This window comes from Netta rufina (assembly GCF_964035555.1).
Source record: "Netta rufina genome assembly, chromosome: 1".
In the NCBI taxonomy this organism is placed as follows: domain Eukaryota; kingdom Metazoa; phylum Chordata; class Aves; order Anseriformes; family Anatidae; genus Netta; species Netta rufina.
This window is the reverse complement of record NC_140123.1, coordinates 64855762-64876109: the sequence shown is the minus strand read 5'-3', so window position 1 is coordinate 64876109 and position 20348 is coordinate 64855762. Positions and strand designations below refer to the sequence as shown.

Sequence of the window (20348 nt, the reverse complement as noted above, 5' to 3'; positions counted from 1 at the left end):
TTTGTTTCACACACACACACACACACACAAAATAATAAATAAATAAATAAAATAAAACTTTCAAAGTCTTGCTGGAGATTATATTTGAGATAGAGAGGTTTTTCCTTATCTTCACGATAAGAATGAATGGTATGTTATAACACTCAGAGGTAGAAAGCACAATAAAATAAAATAAGTTTTGTTCCTTCTCCCTCCCCCACCCCCCCTTCTTTTTTTCCCCTTTATGATATGCCTCGATAACTTCTGAGTTTTTGGAAAAGCACATCTGCTCTGGGGAGGCCAATTTTCAGGTCAACAAATGTTGAGCCCCTCTTGGCCCTCTCCCCATTTCTGCCCAGTGATTCAGCTTCAGGAATATTCTGCTTTTTATCATTATAATATTATTTCCTTACCTATAAGAAGGTCTTTGATGGATGCAACTGCTGCAGTGGAAATTACTATATTTCTGTGGAAGAAATACTTTGATCTTTATGGTACGCAGAGATCAGTAGTTTTGCTTATTAGTATTAATGTAACTAGTACATAAAAGGTGGAAACACAGGTGATAGAAAAGCTTGCTCCATGTGCAATCTCATGAAGTCTCTGATTCTGTAGCAGCTGTTATGCAAGGTACTTTGGCCCAGAGCTGAAAAAATTTTACCTGAAGATTAAGCTACCATTAGAAAGGGAGCTTGTTGCTTTTTCCTCTCCCATTGATCCCAAACCTCTCTACAAATAATATTTCATAGTTATGCCTACAAATTATATTTATACAGTCCCTGAGGGATGGTATTTGAATATTTTTTCAGAAAGTTTTCTAAGGAAATAATGAAGTGAGAATATGTTGGAAACGTCCTAACTTTTCTTTTAAGTTGCTTATATTTTTTATGTTTCATTTTAATATGTCACGTGTTTTATTTCTATAGACAACTGACAGAAAAACTCTCATTTAAATTCAGGAAAGTTATTTCCCTGAGAAACAGCATCAAGTCACAGATCAAGCTAATTTTGTATAACTCAATAATATATTTATTTAATACCAGTTGGTAACACAACTTGGAATTAAACTGGAAACCTTAAAATTGAGGTACTAAGAGCCATTATCTGAAAAGGAATAGTTTATACCACTCTTGTTTGTTGTTTACCTTTAAGTCCTTGGATAAGTGTGATGAAGGAGGTCAGCTGGTAGCACCAACAGGATAATACTTCAACACAAGATTCCGCAATATTCCCAACTTGGGGTGCATTTAATCACAAAAATCTTTTCCTACTTCTAGGTCTTGCTTATCTCCATCTCATGGTGTCATAGAGCATTTGATCATATTCTCCAGCTAATGGGGCAGGAGATTTAGCAGCTGAAACCTGAGAGATTAGAGGGAAGAGACAGTAGCACGTGGGAACTCTGGCACTTATTATCCCCTTGATTTCCTTCTGGTGTTCTGTCTGTGGACAGTGGTGTCTGACCCTGGCAGGTGGTCTGATGTGCACCTGGGGATACTCAGCTGGCTCCATTACACTTTGGGTCGTAGCAGCAGTAGTATGGCAAAGTCGTAAGTATAGGTGGGCTGCTGGTACCCAGGTTTGCACCACCCTCCCAGCTGTCTCACCCCAGCCTGGTCTCAGCAGAGGCTTGTTGTGAATTACTGAGATTGGTATGACTGTGGTCCTCAAGGAAATGTAAAACACCAGAAGATATCTCAGAAGTGTTGAAATAACAGTCAGTGCATATAATGAAGAGCACTGCTCCCAGCAGGAAAATCGAGCACAGGTTGACTCCAGTAAACCTGGAGCCAACGTGTGCTGATAAAACCATAGCACAACCACTCATTGCAAAGGGCCCTACACCGCATTGAGAAGATCGTGGCACACCACATCTGCCATTTCTCTCCCTGTTAGCTCACTGTAAAAGAGATGGTGCTTGTGCAGGTAAGTATATTTCTAGCAAACACACTTTCTAAGCAAGGAAATGAAAACAGGGAGCGACAGCCTTGTCTGAGGCATATGAAGGTGAATGTAGTCAGGGTTCAATAGAGCAAACAATGGATCACTTCGTAACAGTGGACTCCTAAGGTATATGAAAGTGCTATCCCCAGATCATTTTTTGGCCAAAGAGGTACCCATAAGAAAGATGCCTTAAGAATGAACAGTCACAGCCCCTTGTTCTCCCTGCTACATGAAGGAGATCCTGGGCAGACCACTAGAACACAGACCTTTGGACTTGTCAGTTTGTGTGAGTGAATGAAAAGTGTGAGGGAGTATGAGTGGGTGAAATCAGTTCACATAGAGATTTGGTGCAACAAAAACATCTTTGCCTTTTATAAGAGTTTGCATCTAGTTTTGATCCATTAATGTTCTGAAGGTGCTACTGTATACCTACAAGCTCAGTCTGCCTAAGCTTACCTGTGGTTTCTTTTCATTTTCACTGGTCATTCTTAACCAGAAAACAATGCAGGATATACATCATGTCAAGCAATGATGATACTCTAGGACCCTAATCATGGTGTGAGTTTATGACCATCAGGAGCTTCAAGAGGGGCAAATGTACCTAAGATAGTAGTCAAAACAATTACCCAGTATGGGCTGAATCTCTAGAATTCTTGTTTTTTCATAACCTACAGATCATTGGCAGCACGCATGCTGTTTCTTATTACTACATCACAGCGAGAAGTATAAAATAGCAAAAGCTAATATGAAAATGTAATGCTCTTAACTGAGATTCACAGGAACAGAGCATAATATTTACTGCGTCCTTCACCTAGTGTCAAATTCTCTGTTGTGTTTTCAGAAAGAAACGTACAGATCTTTAAATAAAAGTAAATAATAGATAACATCCCATATGGTAGTCCTATAAATGGATGCCTGTCCTGGTTTATGACTTGAAATTTAATTTCTCGCAATCTACTCACTGCAACTAATTGCTGTGTAGAAAAGGCTCATGCTTCAGATGCTACTCATCTCAAAGTCATTTATTTCTCTGGCTAATTTTTGAGTAATTATTTGCTCTTGTAATGCAATCTGCAGTATGTTTGTATGTCATCTTTCAGTTCTGTTTAGCAAGAATCTCAGCTTTGTTCCTGTTTCTACATGAAATGTTGAGGGAGAAAATTATATTTCTCAATGCAGTTGACTCCTGTGGAGTTATTTAGCTAGGTACTAGCTCAAGGTCCTAAATATCTGTTGAAAGCAAATACTATTTACATGTGCAATTCCTAAAGTTAATTTTGTTGTAATTTTAGAAAACATTACTCATTTGAAATTAATATACACAGTGTAGCCAGTCATAAATATTGCTCCAACATAAGAATGAAATGTAGGGATAAAGCATTGCAATTAGCTTTAAAATTATAATGTTTTTCTTTTTATAACTTATATGATTTCTTTTAAATTCGTTTTCCAGTTATTAAGATTATGGAGATTATGTTCAAGTCTTTCCCCTCGTCCATAATACTGAAGTATTTAATTGCGTTTGTTGTTGTTGGTACTGTTGTTTTTAAAGCTGTGATTCTCACTAATTCCTATGACTGCAATAGATGTGATGTAAAGTAGAATACGGGTAACTGCAGGACTTCTGATGAATGCAACAACAGTTAAGTGCTTAAAACATTAAGAAAACTCTGGTATACAAAGAAAGGAGGCAAAAAGAAAAGCAAGGAGCTTTATTCTACTTATCTAGTCTGGATTACAGATCTTTTCACAGTCCAGAGGGTATTGAGTAACATCTTGAGAGACAGATGAAATGTGCTCTTTTAGCATCAGAACCTTTTTAGGGTGAAGGAAAAAAAAAATCTTGCAAGGGTCAGTCTAGAAACCCCTTCCAAGAGGGCAGCTGCAACTCTAGGTTTATTTTAGATGTGGTGCTTTGATGTTCTTGCACCATCAGCTAGCTCCTGCCTGCTCTTTCCTCACCTGGGCAGGGAACAAGGTTGCAGGAAAACCTTGTGTTGCAGGGCCTGGCATAGTCAACTACGGTCTTGGATCAAGGTTATTTTTGTATAATGGTTTTAGCATCATGTGTATACACAAGATATATCATCGTGTATATGCACCATGTGTATAATGCATAAGGTTTTATTAATCAGCCTGGGAGAGGGATGTCATGCCCTCTGTTGTCTCTGTTTCTCTCCCATTTAAGTAAGAAGGTGTTTTTCTTACTTCAAGGAAATTCAACTGATACTCTTCAATTCAATTAAATTCAATTTAATTTTCACTGTTGGAAAAAGCTAACTGTTCTATTTAAATTTTTATTCTTAATATCATCTTATTCTGCCTTCCAAAACATCAGTTCCAATCTTTTCAAGTATTTTTTTTATTATTTTTTGTAAATAATTATCTTGTTTTATTATATTTAACCACATGAAACACATTGCTTTTATTGCTTTTTTTTTTTTTTTATCTTTTAATACCTCTTATGAATTATTTTTTTTCCCTTCTTGCTTGGAAAACATCTGAATTCAGTGCAGAGTGGTGCTAATATCATCATTATTAAAAAGTTCAGCTTTAACACAGAACTTAAAGTCTTACTGTGCCAAAAAGAAAGATAAATATTGATTATTTTTTTTTCTTGAACTTTTGTGGTTTGGGATTCCATATATTAACATTTCTTGTCCTCAAGAGGAAAATGTAATATGTGTCATGTCAATGGAACTCAATAATAAAAGGTGAGTGAGGATGAAATGGCTCCAGCCCAGAGGTGTAATTAAGTCTCCAATCTTCTCCTGTGTGGAAAAGAAATGTGTGTGTGTGTATATATTTTTGCTATATATTAAAGGAAACTGTATGAGGACTTTTGTATTTTAGATTGATTGTTAATACTTAATTTATTCTTGACTAGCATTGCCTTGGTCCTGATTGAATAACTGAGCATTATTTCTATGTCATTTAAAGATGGAACCCTTCTTTGGATCAAAACTAGCAATCCTGTATTCATGGATAGTTATTATCTTCAGATATTATGGTCCTTTGCTAGGGAAGTTTGAACACCTGATTCAGACTTTCTAGTTAACACTGTACCCACAAAGCTGTAGGATATTACCAACAAAAGTATGTCTCATCTGCCACCTCATCAAAATTAGGACATTGTGCCTTCAGTTGCTGTCAGAGCTAACACAAGAGCAATATAACATAATTGTAGACAATGCATCTGGGAGTGGAAAGATTTTCTGTTCCCAAGACTGCTTTCCATTAGGCCATGATGGTCTAATCTGAAGTGAGTAACTAGATTCATATCACCTTACTGAGTCCTAAGTTTCAAATAAAAAATCTTTTTTTTTTTTTTTTTCCTCTTGTACCTGTGTAAGCTAAATGTTTCTGAGAGCAAGGTGCTCTTTAGTCAAGCAGATAAAAGCGAGGAAAGAGGTAATACTAAGAAAGTAAAGATAAATAAGTGTGGGCTGGAAGCAAGAAGAGAGTGGCAGATTCTTTATTCCTGAGTTTGTAATTCAAAATCCACTATTTATTTTTGTTCCTATCTTGAGGTATGTGTTCAGTGCAAGAGTTATGGCCAAAGGCTTTCAAGAGCTGTACAGTAACATGGTACATAGGAAATCAGATTAGATAAAAAATATCAGAATGCCTTTGCTGTCTCTAAAATAGATAGTCTAGCCTTAAAATAGTTTTAAAGCTAGACTCTTGAACTGTATACTTCAAGAAAATGCAGTGGAGCCATGTCCTTTTATAGCTGTAAATGTATCTACATCCTAGCTCTGACTTCTCAGTTATTACTGAGAAGTAATTTTTCTCATTAATCCTGAGTATTACAGGAAAGGGTTTATTGGTTCTTGTAATAGGATCCTTATAAGATCTTTTAAGATACTTGTAGTAGGTCCTTTTCTTCACCAAAAGTCATCTTCTCACATTCTTTTTCCTCTTCTCTTCCCCTGAGAAATGAGTGGTCCTGTTCCAGCAAGCAGTGCATGTATTCTCACTGGGTCCTTTTCCATGCCTAGTTCAGCACAAAGGGACCACAGATTGTCAGGATGGCAGGAAGAGTTGCACCTGCATCCAAATAACTAGATAATGAATACTTGAATTAGAGGGGGAAGAGAAGCAGAAATCTTTTCCTGTGGAAAATATACCATTTGTGTACATGTGGGGGTTGTTTTGCTCAGGTACAGGAGAGACTACTGCTACCCTCTCAAGTGAGTGTCAGACTCATCTCCATCCCACACATGGGAAGGAGCTCTAGGAGAAACTGGTATTTAAACTGGCCAAAAAGTGGATGTGCAGCTGTAATCACCTGAAGATTTTTGTTTGTTTGTTTTTTGTTTGTTTGTTTTGTTTTTTATTTTATTATGTTTTAAATTTTATTATGTTTTAAATTTTATTTAATCTTATTTTATTTTTTTCTGGAAGTAGCTACTACTCAAAACTCAGATCTCAATGGATATCAATGTTATTGCATAGTTGGATTTTACCAATGGTAAAGGTCAAGAAAAAAAAAATCATGAAAAAGGATGAATTGACATAGATCTATTCAAGTTTTTCAGACCTGGAACCCATCAGAAAGTATGGTATTAGATTTCTTCAAACAAGTTCGTTCTGTAATAAATCCTTGGAAGTGGTATCCATTGTTATGTTAACATGAACTGTAAGAAAACTGCAAGGAGAATGAAAACATACAAAATAATAACTCAAAAACCATTGACTCATAACTAAGAACCTGACGTGCAAATCCATAAAGATTTGTAGAGGTGATGGAGATCCTGGACCTTGACAAAGGCAATACAAATGTCTTACATCCAGATTTTTGAAATTTCTTTTGGAGGATACAAGTGGTCTCTGAGGCTCAATGTTAACTTAAATCAATTTTTGACTGATTATGTGATTTATATGCAAATAAGGTTACAACACTCCATATCAGACTCATGTTGAGAGTTGTCTGTTGTTGTCCTATATGTGTGGTCGGAAATGAAGATATATCTACGTGATAGAGCAGAAGTGCAAAAACTGCTTTCATTTTCAGGCTACTAATTTTTAATATAAAGATTTTGCATTTATAAATGGCAATGCAACATTTGAAAATGGTAATGGATATTAAAAACTGAACATTTCTTAACAAGGGAGTCTTTCAATAATTTCCTAATTTATGGAGAAAGTGGATTTTTCCTGGGTTATACCAAAACATTTAACTCTTGTAAGCATGTCTAGAAAAGGAGGAGCTTGCAAGTATGAAAATCTTACAATATAAGTTAAATACAAGTTAAATACACTTTGATGTGGTGGACCAAGTCCAGGGAGGATTTAAACAATAATGGAGTAATTTTCACTGCTGCTTCAAATAATACAGTAACCAGGGGGGAAGGAGGAAAAAAAAAAAAAAAAAAAAAAGTCTTGTTTCTTGGAACTTAAAATGGTTACTATGTAAAATGACAAAAATAAACATTTAAATTGGTTCATTGCAGGCATTGTGTCCCTGATCTCTCTGGCTGTCCTGTCCTATGAACGCTATAGCACCCTCACCCTGTGTAACAAGCGCAGTGCTGACTACCGGAAGGCACTGCTAGCAGTTGGAGGTTCATGGATTTATTCCTTGGTCTGGACTGTGCCACCTCTGATTGGATGGAGCAGTTACGGGATAGAAGGTGCAGGTACCAGCTGTTCAGTTCGCTGGTCCTCTGAGTCAGCTGAGTCCACATCCTATATCATCTGTCTCTTCATATTCTGCTTGGTCATCCCTGTAATGGTCATGATGTACTGCTATGGTCGCCTCCTTTATGCCGTCAAACAGGTAAGCTGCTGTATTCTGTCTATAGTGCAAACTGCTTGGAGTCACATGTTGCTTTTCCTCTCTACTGAGTTTGGCATAAGTAGATGACAGACAGCAAAACAACAAAGCAAAAATGAATGAAAAAAAACATAGAATGTCTGAAGGAAAGGGTAGGAGGGTCTTCACCCATCTCCATAATATTTCTGGAGTTCTAAAAAGTCATAAACACCAGATAGCATCAATAAAGAGTCTGACTTTGTGGCTTGGAAATATTGCACCATAGGAAAACCATTGTATCTAGGCAATAGTTGGACTTGTAGTAAAGCCAGCATGCATGTTTACCTGTCTATTAATAAGACATCTATGTAAAAATTTCTTCCTATTTTTGGATCATGACATTTTATTAATGTCTTCTTCTTAATCTGTGGATACCAAAATCTACACTAATACAACTCTACTGCAATTTGCCAGGGGGTCAACTTCTCCTTGTAGTTCTGGGCAACATGAAAAAAAATAAAAATAAAAATCCTTAAATACTACTGTTACTATCACTACTATTACCACTGGTACTTTTACTACTGCAAAACTCCTCTAATGGATTTAAGGTGCAAATATTCCAGAATTAATTTTCAAAAAACCCTGCCAGGTGATGTGGTATTATGAAGTTACTTTCCCTTGGGAAAGTAGTGAAGTTACTTTCTCTTAACAAAATTCTTTAATAACAAATAATGAGAAAGTAATGAGGGTATAGGTGTTCTCTAAAAAAAGATTCTCTAAAATGTTCAAATGAATTAAGTAAATGTATTGAATGGAAATAAAAAAAAAAAAAAAAAAAAAAAAAGGGGGGGGGCGGGGGAGGGGAGAAGATGGAGCAGTAAATCCCCGAATAGAGGTTTCAGATGGAATTAAAGGGGGTGTAATTCATTTTTGATTATTCATAAGGAATTAAGGTCATGCCTTTTTCCATAATTTGTCAAAACTTTCAGAACCCTTGAAGCCCAAATGGGAAATCTTTTCCTGGTTGAATGCTGAGCCAGTCAGTAAAATCTCTTTGATTAATCACATTTTAGTACTCATCTTAATGCTGTGAAATAGTAATAAGGAAAAAATTTCCTTTGATTGTAAACCATTAGAGTGAAGTTTCAGAACATGCCTGGTCCCTGGGCAGCAATATCCTTTATCATCACCTTAAAAAAGGAGTAGGATCTTGGAAGATGTACTGCTAATAATATGCAGAAGATATAACTTTTGTTTCTTCTTTCCTTCAGTCCTTATTGCCCTTCCTGACGAGTCATCACCACAACATACAAAGACTTTTATGGATTAAGTGCCTGTAGTATATGTTTTATTTTCTATTTCTAAATGCAGACTTGTGTAATTTTATTCACCTTTTAAATCATTATTATTATTTAAATTCATTTATATTAAAAGTAGTGGTAATCTCACTGATCAGTGATAGTTCTTAGGTTGTGGTGAACATCCTGAGGAAACGAGCTATTATGGAAAAGATATACAATGTGAAGTCATTTTGAATTTAGACTTGAAAAATAGGTAGAATGAGTGGAAGACAAGTTTGATTGATAAATAAACTACCAAAAGGGGGAGGGGGGGGGAGAGAGAGAGGAAGAACAATAATATTTCTTGCAATCCTTTCTCCTCATTTCTACATGTGCTTTCTAGAATGGTCAGAAAGTCTCTGGGACCCCTGAGAAATTTTGTGAATACTGGAAGTGAAAAAGAATCAAACCCAATCTTTCACAATCTGTTGTAGGGCAGGTCTTATGGAACTAATGCTTATTAAATGCAAAGGAACTCCATTGAGAATTGGATATTATGCCTTTCTTAAAGCTGTTATGATCCAGGGTCACAGAAGCTGCCTGAGCATTTGTGAAGTCTTGTACATATGAACACTGGATTTTTACACAAAATATCTAACATTTTCCTGGATTTTGTAAAAGATTTCCTTTATAAGTTATATTTCAGCAATAAGAACCTCAATCAGAAAATTAATCATCAGCCCTCATCTTTCTGTGGTGTATATACCTCTAATATCACATTCATTAAATTTTCCATTTAATAAATTTCCTGCGATGTATATATAAATTTTCATTGATCCTGATGTAGTCACTGAAATACAAGCTTTCCTTAAGTCTTAGGTCCTTTAACTATTCTGTAATAAACAGGGTAGATTATGAAATGCTAAAGTATGTCATGTTTCAAACTGAAGGAAGAGATGAGATACCATAGGCAAATAAAAATATAGTACTTATATAAATCTATGTAGAGTTAGTATGGTGATACAAAAAATATTAAGATAGTTTACTACATCCATTGTAATGTTGTTAATTTTTTGGTGTGGGTGAAAACCAAAACAAAACATTCTCTTGTATTAAGACTATATTCTTGCCACGTAGCTTAAAAAAAGTTATTCTCTGACCATCTCTGTAATATATTAGATGAAATGTGAGAACGTTGCAAACATAATAAGTTCATTATCCCAGCTTCAGCTGCTTTGTAAACTTTCTAAAATATGTATTACATATTTTTGCAAGATATAAAAAAGTTTATATGTGAGCATTGTATTGTTAATGGTATTGAACCCTGAGATCAAGAGTACAGAAGATATTCCATTATTAATACTGTTGTGAAAATTAATTGAGGTGGAAGAAATATCTTAATAGATTTGGGATAGTTAATGCAAGAATTGGCACTGAGCCTGCATTATCTCCTTGTAGGAAACTGTAATTATAGGTCTGCTTTTCTCTTTTCTTCTCCAAATTTAGTCAGGTGCTGTAGCATTCTGTCATTCAAGGTATTCATAGCTCCTATAAATTCATCTGCACTCTATATAATGGTAATAGGCATAAGGATTTCATTAGCACAGGTTTTATAAAAGATCTTCTTTTCAAGGAATAGCAAATCAATATCATCCCTGTATGAATAATGTTAACGGCAAATGCCATGAAATGGTATTACAACATGACTGCGTTATTGCCTCAGAGTTCTTGTTATTAGTAAAGCTTGAAGACCCTTAGGAATTGCTCAAGTTATTTTCTTTTAAGATATGTTTTTGTTTTGTTTTGTTTTGTTTTCTCCCCTCAGACTGGCTTTATCTGGATGTCTGAGTCTTGTTCTGCAGATGGTCCTTGCCACCATCCTTGTGCAATGTGTTTGGAAGAGTTGAGAGGTGGCATTGGGTAAACAAGTGGGAAGTGTTAGCTTTGAATAGTGAAAAATTTTCAAAGGTGTTAAGCAAAGTAATGCTCAAAACAGGGAGACAAAGAAAAAAAGAAAAAGAATAAAATGTGGCTTCTAGAGATCTTGGCAGTGTATCAGATTTTAAGATGGACAGAAACATAAATATTTTATTAGACTTCTTTCCTCTGAGTCCATATTACTCATGCTAATCTTGTTTCCTTTTTCTGAGACCTGGTCTTCCATTGCTGCACGTTCTGAAATTCAATTTCTTCTCCAGGTTTTCCTTTAGAGATGATGCTTGTAAGTAGAAAGAGGCAAAGTTTTCTCCCTCACAAAATATTATCCATACATTTTTTATTTGTGCACAATTTTCAAAACAAGGAAAAGAAACTGAGAATGGCTTATTTCTCCTATTGCAATTAGATTTTTTCAGCTTTTGGCTTATGATGTTTCCCTATAACTCTGCCTTTGTGTTCCCACTGGAAAAAATATTCTTTATAAAATCATAGTCAGTTGTTTGCACTTTGAAAAGTGGGATCCCAAATGTGGAATTACAGAGATTAGCGTTGCGATCACTGTAGCACGAAAGGCACAATATGATTAAAAACCTCTACTGAGGCACCCAGAGAACTCATATGAACCAGCCTAATGAAAATTAGTAAAACTTTTAAAAGAGTTCTCTACAGTCTGCATTATCTCTCACTTGCGCGCACACACATAAAAAAAAAAAAATAAAAATAATAAAAAAAAAATCCAGCCCAAGGGCAGGAAGAGTCCCAGAACACTGTTTCAAGAAAAGTTTTCAGATTGATTTTTTGGAGACTCTCATCTTGGCTCATCTAATTGCCAGTCTCTTTCATCAAAAAATGTGCCTGAACAAAGCTCAGAAGGTCTTTATGGAATGTAACTAGGGCATTGAAAACAATAAAAAGAGTTGTAAGCAGGGCAGAAAGACTTAAATACCTAGTGTAATACACATCTGAGCATGCAATTCTTGCTCAGAGCAATAGCCCATGTGTTAAAAAGTGGGCAAAGGGCCAGTGGTCACTGTCCAATTTTAGAGCTAAGTTAAGCAAGGAACACCCACTGTGTTTTTCAAATTGGTTTTGCCTGATTTTCTAAAGTCTAGGTTCTTTTTGTTTGTTTGTTTGTTTGTTTGTTTTTTGAAAAATATTAGATCTAACCTTTTAACAGAGAAGTTGTAGGCTCACTAAAGATGGGGTTCTGGAGCAGAAGGATTTGTGACCTGAACTGATAGTTATGCTGTGTTTTCTTTTTATGTTCCCTTGAGATCAGTGAGGAAAAGTAGAGATGAAAAATATTTTTAACATGTTTTGATATCATAACCTCTTTTCTACTTTGAAATTTTACATGGTGAAAAGTTCTTTTTTATTTGTTGACTAAAAAAAAAAAAAATCCATGAAAATTTAAAGAATAACCCACTTGAGGAAGAAGATTGCCTTACCAGTATGCCTTGCCCTCCACCCATGTGGTGCATCTACTAACATTTAATTCCTCAGAGACAGTGACCAAATCATAGGTTTAGGTAGTGGAATTACCTATTTTTCTTTACAACTACTTTATTTTCATTTCTGTTGAAAAGTGCCATGTGATTTCTGATTTCCAGGTGTCATAGGAGAACCAGATCTTCTTATTTTATTCCATTTCCTGACCTTTCAGAGTCTTGTCACCTTGTAAAGGAACAAATACAGTTAGGGCTATGCTGGAGAAAGAGGCCTGTTCTTTTCTCTTTTACTCCTTTTCTAGACTTCATGTTACTGAATTTAATGGAAGAAAGATACTCTGGTCTCTTATTCAAGCAGTAACACTCTAGAGTGAAATTCCAACTCAATTATATATCTGAAGAAACTCATTTTGATTTCTGTGTAGTGAGATTTCAACTCTAGTATATTTTAAAAATCATTTAATACAAACAACTGTGGTGATTTTGGAATCTGTACCCACAAAGAAAGTCTGAGAGAAAAAAGAGAGAGGAGATGTAGATTTTTATGACTTCTGATTCCTTTATCCTGTTTTATGCCTGTGCTGTTTGGAACAGTTAAAACTATCTGTGAAAGCAATTATTACACCATTGTTCATTAAAGTAGTCAGAAAAGGATTATAAAGTAGAAAGATCACTCCTGTGACTTTTTCCAGTTCTGAAACTCATTTGGAAATTATTGTTAGTAGGAAGACAACACATTAGGACAGAGTGCTCAATGATTTAAACTAAAAAGAAATTATCTTCACATTATACAAAGAGTAGGATGGAAAAGTAATAATTGTTCTGTCTTTCCTTCATATGCTTCATGTGTCTATTTATAAACTCAATTTTCTGAAAACTTTATTCTAATGGCACTGAAGTTATGACTTATGTTGAGCAAACTGATAAAGTAATTATACACCATTAGCTCTGTATTCTAAAAGCTCTAAATAAAAACAAGATGATAGTCATAGAGTTTCTTTTAGCAGCAAAGCTCAGAATCTTTCCAGTTATTTAGTGAAGCAAAGAAGAAGACCTAAAAATGTAATTCAGGTTAAGATGATGTAGACCATTGGCTCCTGTAGCTCATAGATTTCAAATGTGATTGTGTACATTTGTAGTTTGACTTAACTTCAGTATGTCTGACCCTACCCACTCAGACAGACAGCTATTCTCAGAAAAGAAAAAATGAAAGAAAAAAAAAGAAAAAAAAAAGAAAAAAAGAAAAAAGGAATATTCTTTATGTTCATAACTGTTATTTCTTCCTTTTGGGTCTTCATGTGTACTTTCTCTTTTGGCTTCTGGTAGTACAGAAGAAGAAATAACTTTGCCTTTCCTTCTTAACCCTTACTGTAAAAATATCACAGTTACATATAATTCACAAGCAAAAAGATATTAAATTAACATGTGAATAGTTAGATTGTTTTCTGTCACATCATCTGAAGGATTTGGAAACATAATTGAAATATAAACCTCTTATTAGGCTGAGAGACTTGGGACAACAATTATCAAAACGTAATGAAAGGGGTCATCTAGACTATCATGTAAAGTATATCATGTAGCTTATAGCCAGCATTAGCAAGAAAATCATTTCCAAGGGTTCTGTATAGCCTTCATCTGGCATGCATTGGTCAATAGTTATCATAATCCTACTGAGCAGTTGCTTAGATTTTACCAAGTGGCTTCTGCAAGCCACTGCACAGCTGTTAACACATCACTTTTTGATTTTGATCATGCCTTTGATTGGGGCTGATTTGGGATTTTTAGTACTAAGAACAGTCTTTAAATTATGAGAGTGATCGACATTCCTATGCAATAGCATATTCTCACTGAGATTCTAGATAATTTCTCAAGGAGAAAAACAACAGCTGAAATGCCTTTTTGTAATTTTTGTTTTCTTCGAGGAAGTGGAGCATTGAAATCCATTGGGCTCCATGTAGTACATATCAGTGTTCAGTTCTTTGAAGATGTGTTTTTTCTCAAATCTTCTTGGCTTCTGACATGGTGAAATTTCCCAGAACTATGTAGGTGAAGCAATATCAGGGACAACTATTTTGAAAATAATTAATAAGAAAGTCACAGGAAACCTACAAGAGAAGAAAAAAAAAAAAAAGGCAGAAAAACATTGCTTTTGATATTTCTCCTCCAGAAGAGATAATTAATTGTGTTGAATATTAAATTCTTTCAGAATCAGGTCACAACCTATAAAGGATCTTAGATAAACATAAATTTATCATCATATGAACTTATTTTTTTTTCCCCGTAAACACTCCCTTATTTAACAGGCCATAATTCCCATTGTTTCCTTTTTCTCCATGGTAACATGACACATTTTATATATATATATACACACATATATATATGCAGATCTCCTTCTTCCTTCTTTCAGTGAAGAGATATTTATAAAAATTTTCCTTTGACAGTTTGAAAATGTTGTGCGTTTGATTTTCCAATGAATTATAAAGCTGCTAGTACTACTCTTACTGACTAGAAGGAAAGCATGTGCCATTGAGAAGTAAACTGCGAGAATCCAATGAATTTTCAGCATCTATCTAGTCACATTTCCTTTCTATTGAGTAGAGAAAGGCAATTACATCCAAGAAGGTTAGTGCAAAATAGACAATTTTTTTTAGTTAAATATATGTGAAGTGAGTCCCACTAAAAGAAATAAATTGTCTTACAACCACACAAATAAACATTTTATCTTGCAAATAAAATGCAGCATATTTATTATTTTTTTAAGTACCTGTTTTTCTGGTTTTAATTATTTTCAAAACAGTGGAGCAATAGTTAAATGTTTATGCCATTATGGTATAATTATCTAATGCCAAGTCATAATATAACATACAAGTGCAACAACTTTTTAAAAATATCTGTAACATTTTGACACTAAATTTTGGGGTTCATTTCATGAGGACTTAAAAATAATTTTTTTCATTTTGACAAACAACAATTTTCATATGTCAGAAATCCAAATTTCAGTTTGGTCCATACATTTTGTTTAAGGATAACGATTGTTCTTATTAGCTGACCTTTTTAAAAATTTTACTATTTTTCCTATGAGCATGTTGCTGGAAGAAAATTTGGTTTGATTATCTCAGAGGCAGACTTATTGTCATACTTAATTTTTAAAGAACTAATTTATTCTTGTGTTTTTTCTTACCTTTTAGGGTTTGCCCAGAAGGTGAAAAGATTGTTTTATAGCTATCATGAAGGCAATGGAAGTATAGCATTGATTTGGGGGGTTCACTGCTTTCACCTGTAAAAAAGATTTTGTGCACTACATTAATACGAGTTTTTATTGAAGGACTCTTTCCCAAGCACACAAAATCCAGTGTTTTCTGTAACGGCTGAGAAAAAATGTAACCCCCTGAGAAATAAAGGAGATAGCTAACTTTAAGAAAATGTATAGTGGTCAAATTCAATATCTTCTAAAGTGATTAGAGATTTCAGCTGCTGTCAGATCTTATATAGACATCTTTAGTTCATAGGTGATGTATATTTTTATTGAGGGATCTTCTTCGTATGTCTAATTAAAAAGTGTAAACTGACTGCTGAAGCACCTGTGACCAGATTGGTCTTCATTTTTTGAGGTCTGAGCATGCTGGAAAAGAAACAGGAATGAGAAAAGATTGTGATCTTCTTTCCCCTGTGCTGATATAAGTGTAAATCATTAGTTAATTGTTTGTATTTTACAGAGAAGCAATAACACAACATTGGCATAAATCAGGTACTGTAGAAATTTGTTGTAAATCAAGCTAATGGCTATTCAGAAAATAGGATTTCATTGTATTTGCTACTTTTCATTCTTTAGATAAACTACAGAAGATAAAAGCCTGTCACAATTTTTAATAACAAGCTAATAGAAATTTAAGATCTGATGCCTTAATCTCTGGACTTATTGTCTCCATAAAAAATGTACTGTGGTCTCACAAGACTTTTAATTTAGAGCAAATGATGTATGTCAATGCCAAGTGGTCATGATGCCTCAGTTGAGGGAACAGCTTAGTAAAGATTTTGATAGGTGAAAGCGTGTGATTTTCTGGTTTAATCACCAGTTATAAAATTGGAAAGGCTAAATGTACAGAAGGGTGTCCTCCAGACTAAAGAATATGTTTATATATGTATTTCAGCACTAGTAATGGAGTCACAGTTGTTTACCCTGTTGTAGCTTGACACCACTTAAGAGGCCAAGAGGCCTTAGGCAGAACCACTGGCAAAAGGCTTAGAACAAAACAACATGGAGCTTACGTGCATACATCTTGGAGCTGAGGTTAAATATACTATGTCCTGATCTATTGCAGAGGAGTTGAGAAGCACAAGTCTTTGGCACAAGTCAGAGAACTACATAGAAAGGAGGGAACCAAAACTGATGCAAGCTTGTCCACCTACTGGGAGTTATGACTGACATTTTCCATCTGACAAATAGTGACTGAGGACATAGTCTTAGAGACAAGGCTAATGTCTTAAAGACTAAGGCAAATCTGTGCTAGGGATCCAAGCATGTTAAGAGTTGAGCAAGATGCATGATCAGGCCTCAAGATGATGATGATGGGGGCATGATCCACTTCATGGAGTGGTTTTATTTGATAATATAGTCACAGTTATTCATGCTTTTAAAAATATGTGCCTACTCAATGGCTCTCTTCTTCAGTGAGGTTGGCTTTTAATTTTAATATGTGTGTTAAAACTAGAATTTTTGTTTCTTCCCCAAAGGATTTTTTTTATTATTATTATTAAAAAGTTCCATGTGTGCACAGGAATCTCTAAGTTTCTGGCTTTCTTCCTTGACTTCAGACAATTGTGAATACTATTTTAAATAGAGCTGGTTGGGAAATAGACTTTCTGGTCTTTTCCCAGTTTGAGATTTTTGATGCAGAAATTTCTTGACTTGAAGAAGAGGGAAAAGAAATCGAAACCTCATTATTTTTTCACAGATCAGGAAGTCAGCAGTATTTCACATTGACATAATCCTCCAATGGGACATTTAGATGTTATAAAATAAAATAGTCTCCTCCTGACCCTGAAACCATTCAAGGTCCTGGCGCCCTTGTACAACAGTTGGTTAGCCAAAAGCAATGTGGAACAAAAGGGCCTGGAAGTCCTTGGAGTCAATGAGCTAAAATGCTTGTGAGATCCAAAAACTTGAATAAAATAGCTCTGTGAGGAAACTAGGCACTAAAAGGCCAGTCATTTTAGATGTGCGAGGCATATTGTCAAGAAACAAGTGAGAGATCCGGGGAAACCTGGGTTCCACCAGAAATTTCCCAGATTTGCATTTTCTCACAGAATGTTTTCATTTTTGTGAATCAGTTTTCCAGTGCAGAAATGTCACACTAGGAATAATTTTGAGTTTAGCTGGTCTGTAATTCGACTCTGCAAATGAAACACCTCCATTCTGTTGTTGCAGCACAGATTGTTTATAAAACACTGAGAGGGTTTCTGTGGTCTAACCTAAAACTTTTTCCACCTTCTCCGCCTTCACCATTTTGTTTGGTATGCATGATATGGTAATAAATGTGCAGCTCTCACATTCACATAGTTGCTCATTGCCATTGAGATTTAACAAGGACAAAGGTGCAAATATATTTACTCAGCTTCCTGAGTCTCATGAGTACAGTGAAGAAACGTTGAAAAATCACACTAATTTTCATGTGTTCTAATTATGTTTTCTGTCATGCTCATACAGCCAATCCAAATCAGTATTATTACCTTTTTTTAATCAATACTTTTTTTTTCTTTTTTCTTTTTTTCCCTCTTTTCCCTTTGTTATTAAAATAATCAGTCAGGACATTTTATAGAATTCTTCCCCTTCAATAAATTGTTTTTGGGTTATCTGGGATACTTCTTTGTTGAGACAGCATTTCAGAAAGGTCCAGCTTCTTGCAGCTGAGCTGAAAGATGTGGAAAAAGGCCATATTACTTGGCCCTGACTCATGGTGGGTCAGTGGAAATTCGCTTCAGGGTTCCAGTGAATTAAAAACAGGGTCAAACCTCAATTTACTATTATCTTACTAGGAAGCTGGCTCTACTCATTTCAGCAGGCCTGATGGTAAATTAAAGACTACTATCACAAGTGAAGAATAATGGCTGAAATAGGGCCAATAAGAATTTAAACATGGAGACATATATCAAGTAACATTTTATTTATCTGAGTTAATGAAATTATATTGGCAATAGTTCTAAGACCCTTTAATTATTCGCCTTGAAAGAATCCTACAAGACTCAATATCCACTGTAAATTAGTTGGATGAAACACAAATATAATTTTGTGTGGCTAGACACTGATACTTGAACAGCAAGTTTACAACATTTTACTGGGATAACAACTGGATGGGCTGTGTGAAGCGGGGAGGAAAAGGTTGTCTGGGAATGACTGAGGTAATCTGGCTGAAAATTAATCTTTCTTTTTACATGCAAGGTGTGGAGGCAAGGCTGGAATGGGAGGTTACCACCTTGACTGTGGGCAGGGCCATGCAGCTGCACCCGAGTAGGTCTAGGGACAAACACGCTGCTCTTTGGCAGGGAGCAGCTTCCAGCAGAGTGAAAGCAGTCTTTGTGGAATATTTAGACTAGAGGTTTTTGAGACTTTTTAAAACTAAGTACTAACATATGGCTTTTCAAAACATGTGGTCCTGCTGGAAGGAAAGAGACTGTTCAAACACTTTAAAGTTTGCACCTGACACTTCAATTTTGCAGGGAGCTTTCTCCACTGAAGGAGTGCTTGTGCAGACCTTCCCAGAAGAAACAATGCTATCACAGGACAGAGAGGGTTTTACATCACTTATTTCAGGCACTTAATTCATTTGAATTTTACTTCATTAGTAGTGCAGTTATCATATGAACTTTTCAACTACTTAATTATACAGACTTTCAGCTTAAAAATCTCAGGAATCCTTATACAGTAAATCATATTCTTCTGCACATGTAAAGGCTATGAAAGAAAAAGATTAGATTGTTAGTAGCTAATGTTTCCTTCAAGTAAATATGGATAAAGTATATTACTGTATTCCTCAAGCTATTTTTACAAAGGTGACACTTAATCCATTAGCTCCTCAACTTTTCTAATTTGTAGTGTTCATAATATCTTGACTACTGTCCTCTTTGTAGCATTAATTCATTTTTCCTTTGTTATTACAGGATAAAAGAAAACAAAAAGTAAAAAGAATTAATACTGTCTTAATTTTTAAGATTTAGGGGTTTAAGTCTTTACTTTCTTGTTTGTTCATCATCTTTTCTTCCATGTTTATCCTTCTAAAAAGTCTACACTGCATGCTTCTTAAAGAAAACTGTCACTGGATGGAGGTAGAGTCATCCTAACTTATGAAGAATGTGTAATTGCTTGACTTTTAATAGTACAACTGACATCTGCTAAGCAGTGAGATTAATCACAGCTGAGTATGTGATAGGGCTGCCTTTAGGGCCTATTCCAGACCTTCTGTTGCACTTAAGAATGGTAATCTAAATTCAAATGGGAGATCTGTCAACCACACCTCTTCTCAGATAATAAAAAAACATGTAAGGTGTTTACTAAGGGCATCTCAGTAATATTGGGTTGTTTTGCTTCTCATCACATAAGAGACAGAAGAGGTACCATATCGCAGTGTTTCAGAAGGCTGTAACATCCATTTTGTCTGGTAACGTAACAACTCTCCTGGAACTGACTCCAATGTATGGAAAAAAAAATCCATCTATCTGAGGTTTTGCTACTTATTTCTGTTCTATTAAGGATTAAATATAAACCAAGTGTGAATGAAACCTATTTGTCCAGAAATAGAAAAGAAAGAAAATAATGCATAAAAAGGGGTGGCCAGCAGGGAGAGGGAGGTGATTGTCCCCCTCTACTCTGCTCTTGTGAGACCCCACCTGAAATACTGCATGCAGGCCTGGGGCCCCCAGCACAAGAAGGATGTGGAGCTCTTGGAACACGTCCAGAGGAGGGCCACTAAGAGAGGGCTGGAGCACCTCTCCTATGCAGAAAGG

General features: G+C 35.3%; 1 protein-coding gene across 1 annotated transcript in view; it reads left to right on the top strand.

Annotated features, from left to right (window-relative positions):
• The window catches only part of LOC311213249 (pinopsin-like), a gene marked incomplete at both ends in the record, with an annotated part of 84293 nt that overhangs the window by 18864 nt on the left and 45081 nt on the right, over positions 1-20348 (top strand). Inside the window, one exon of the mRNA XM_084293130.1 lies at positions 7380-7705. Coding sequence (XP_084149256.1) covers positions 7380-7705 — 326 coding nt within the window. The remainder of the gene's footprint in view (positions 1-7379; positions 7706-20348) is intronic.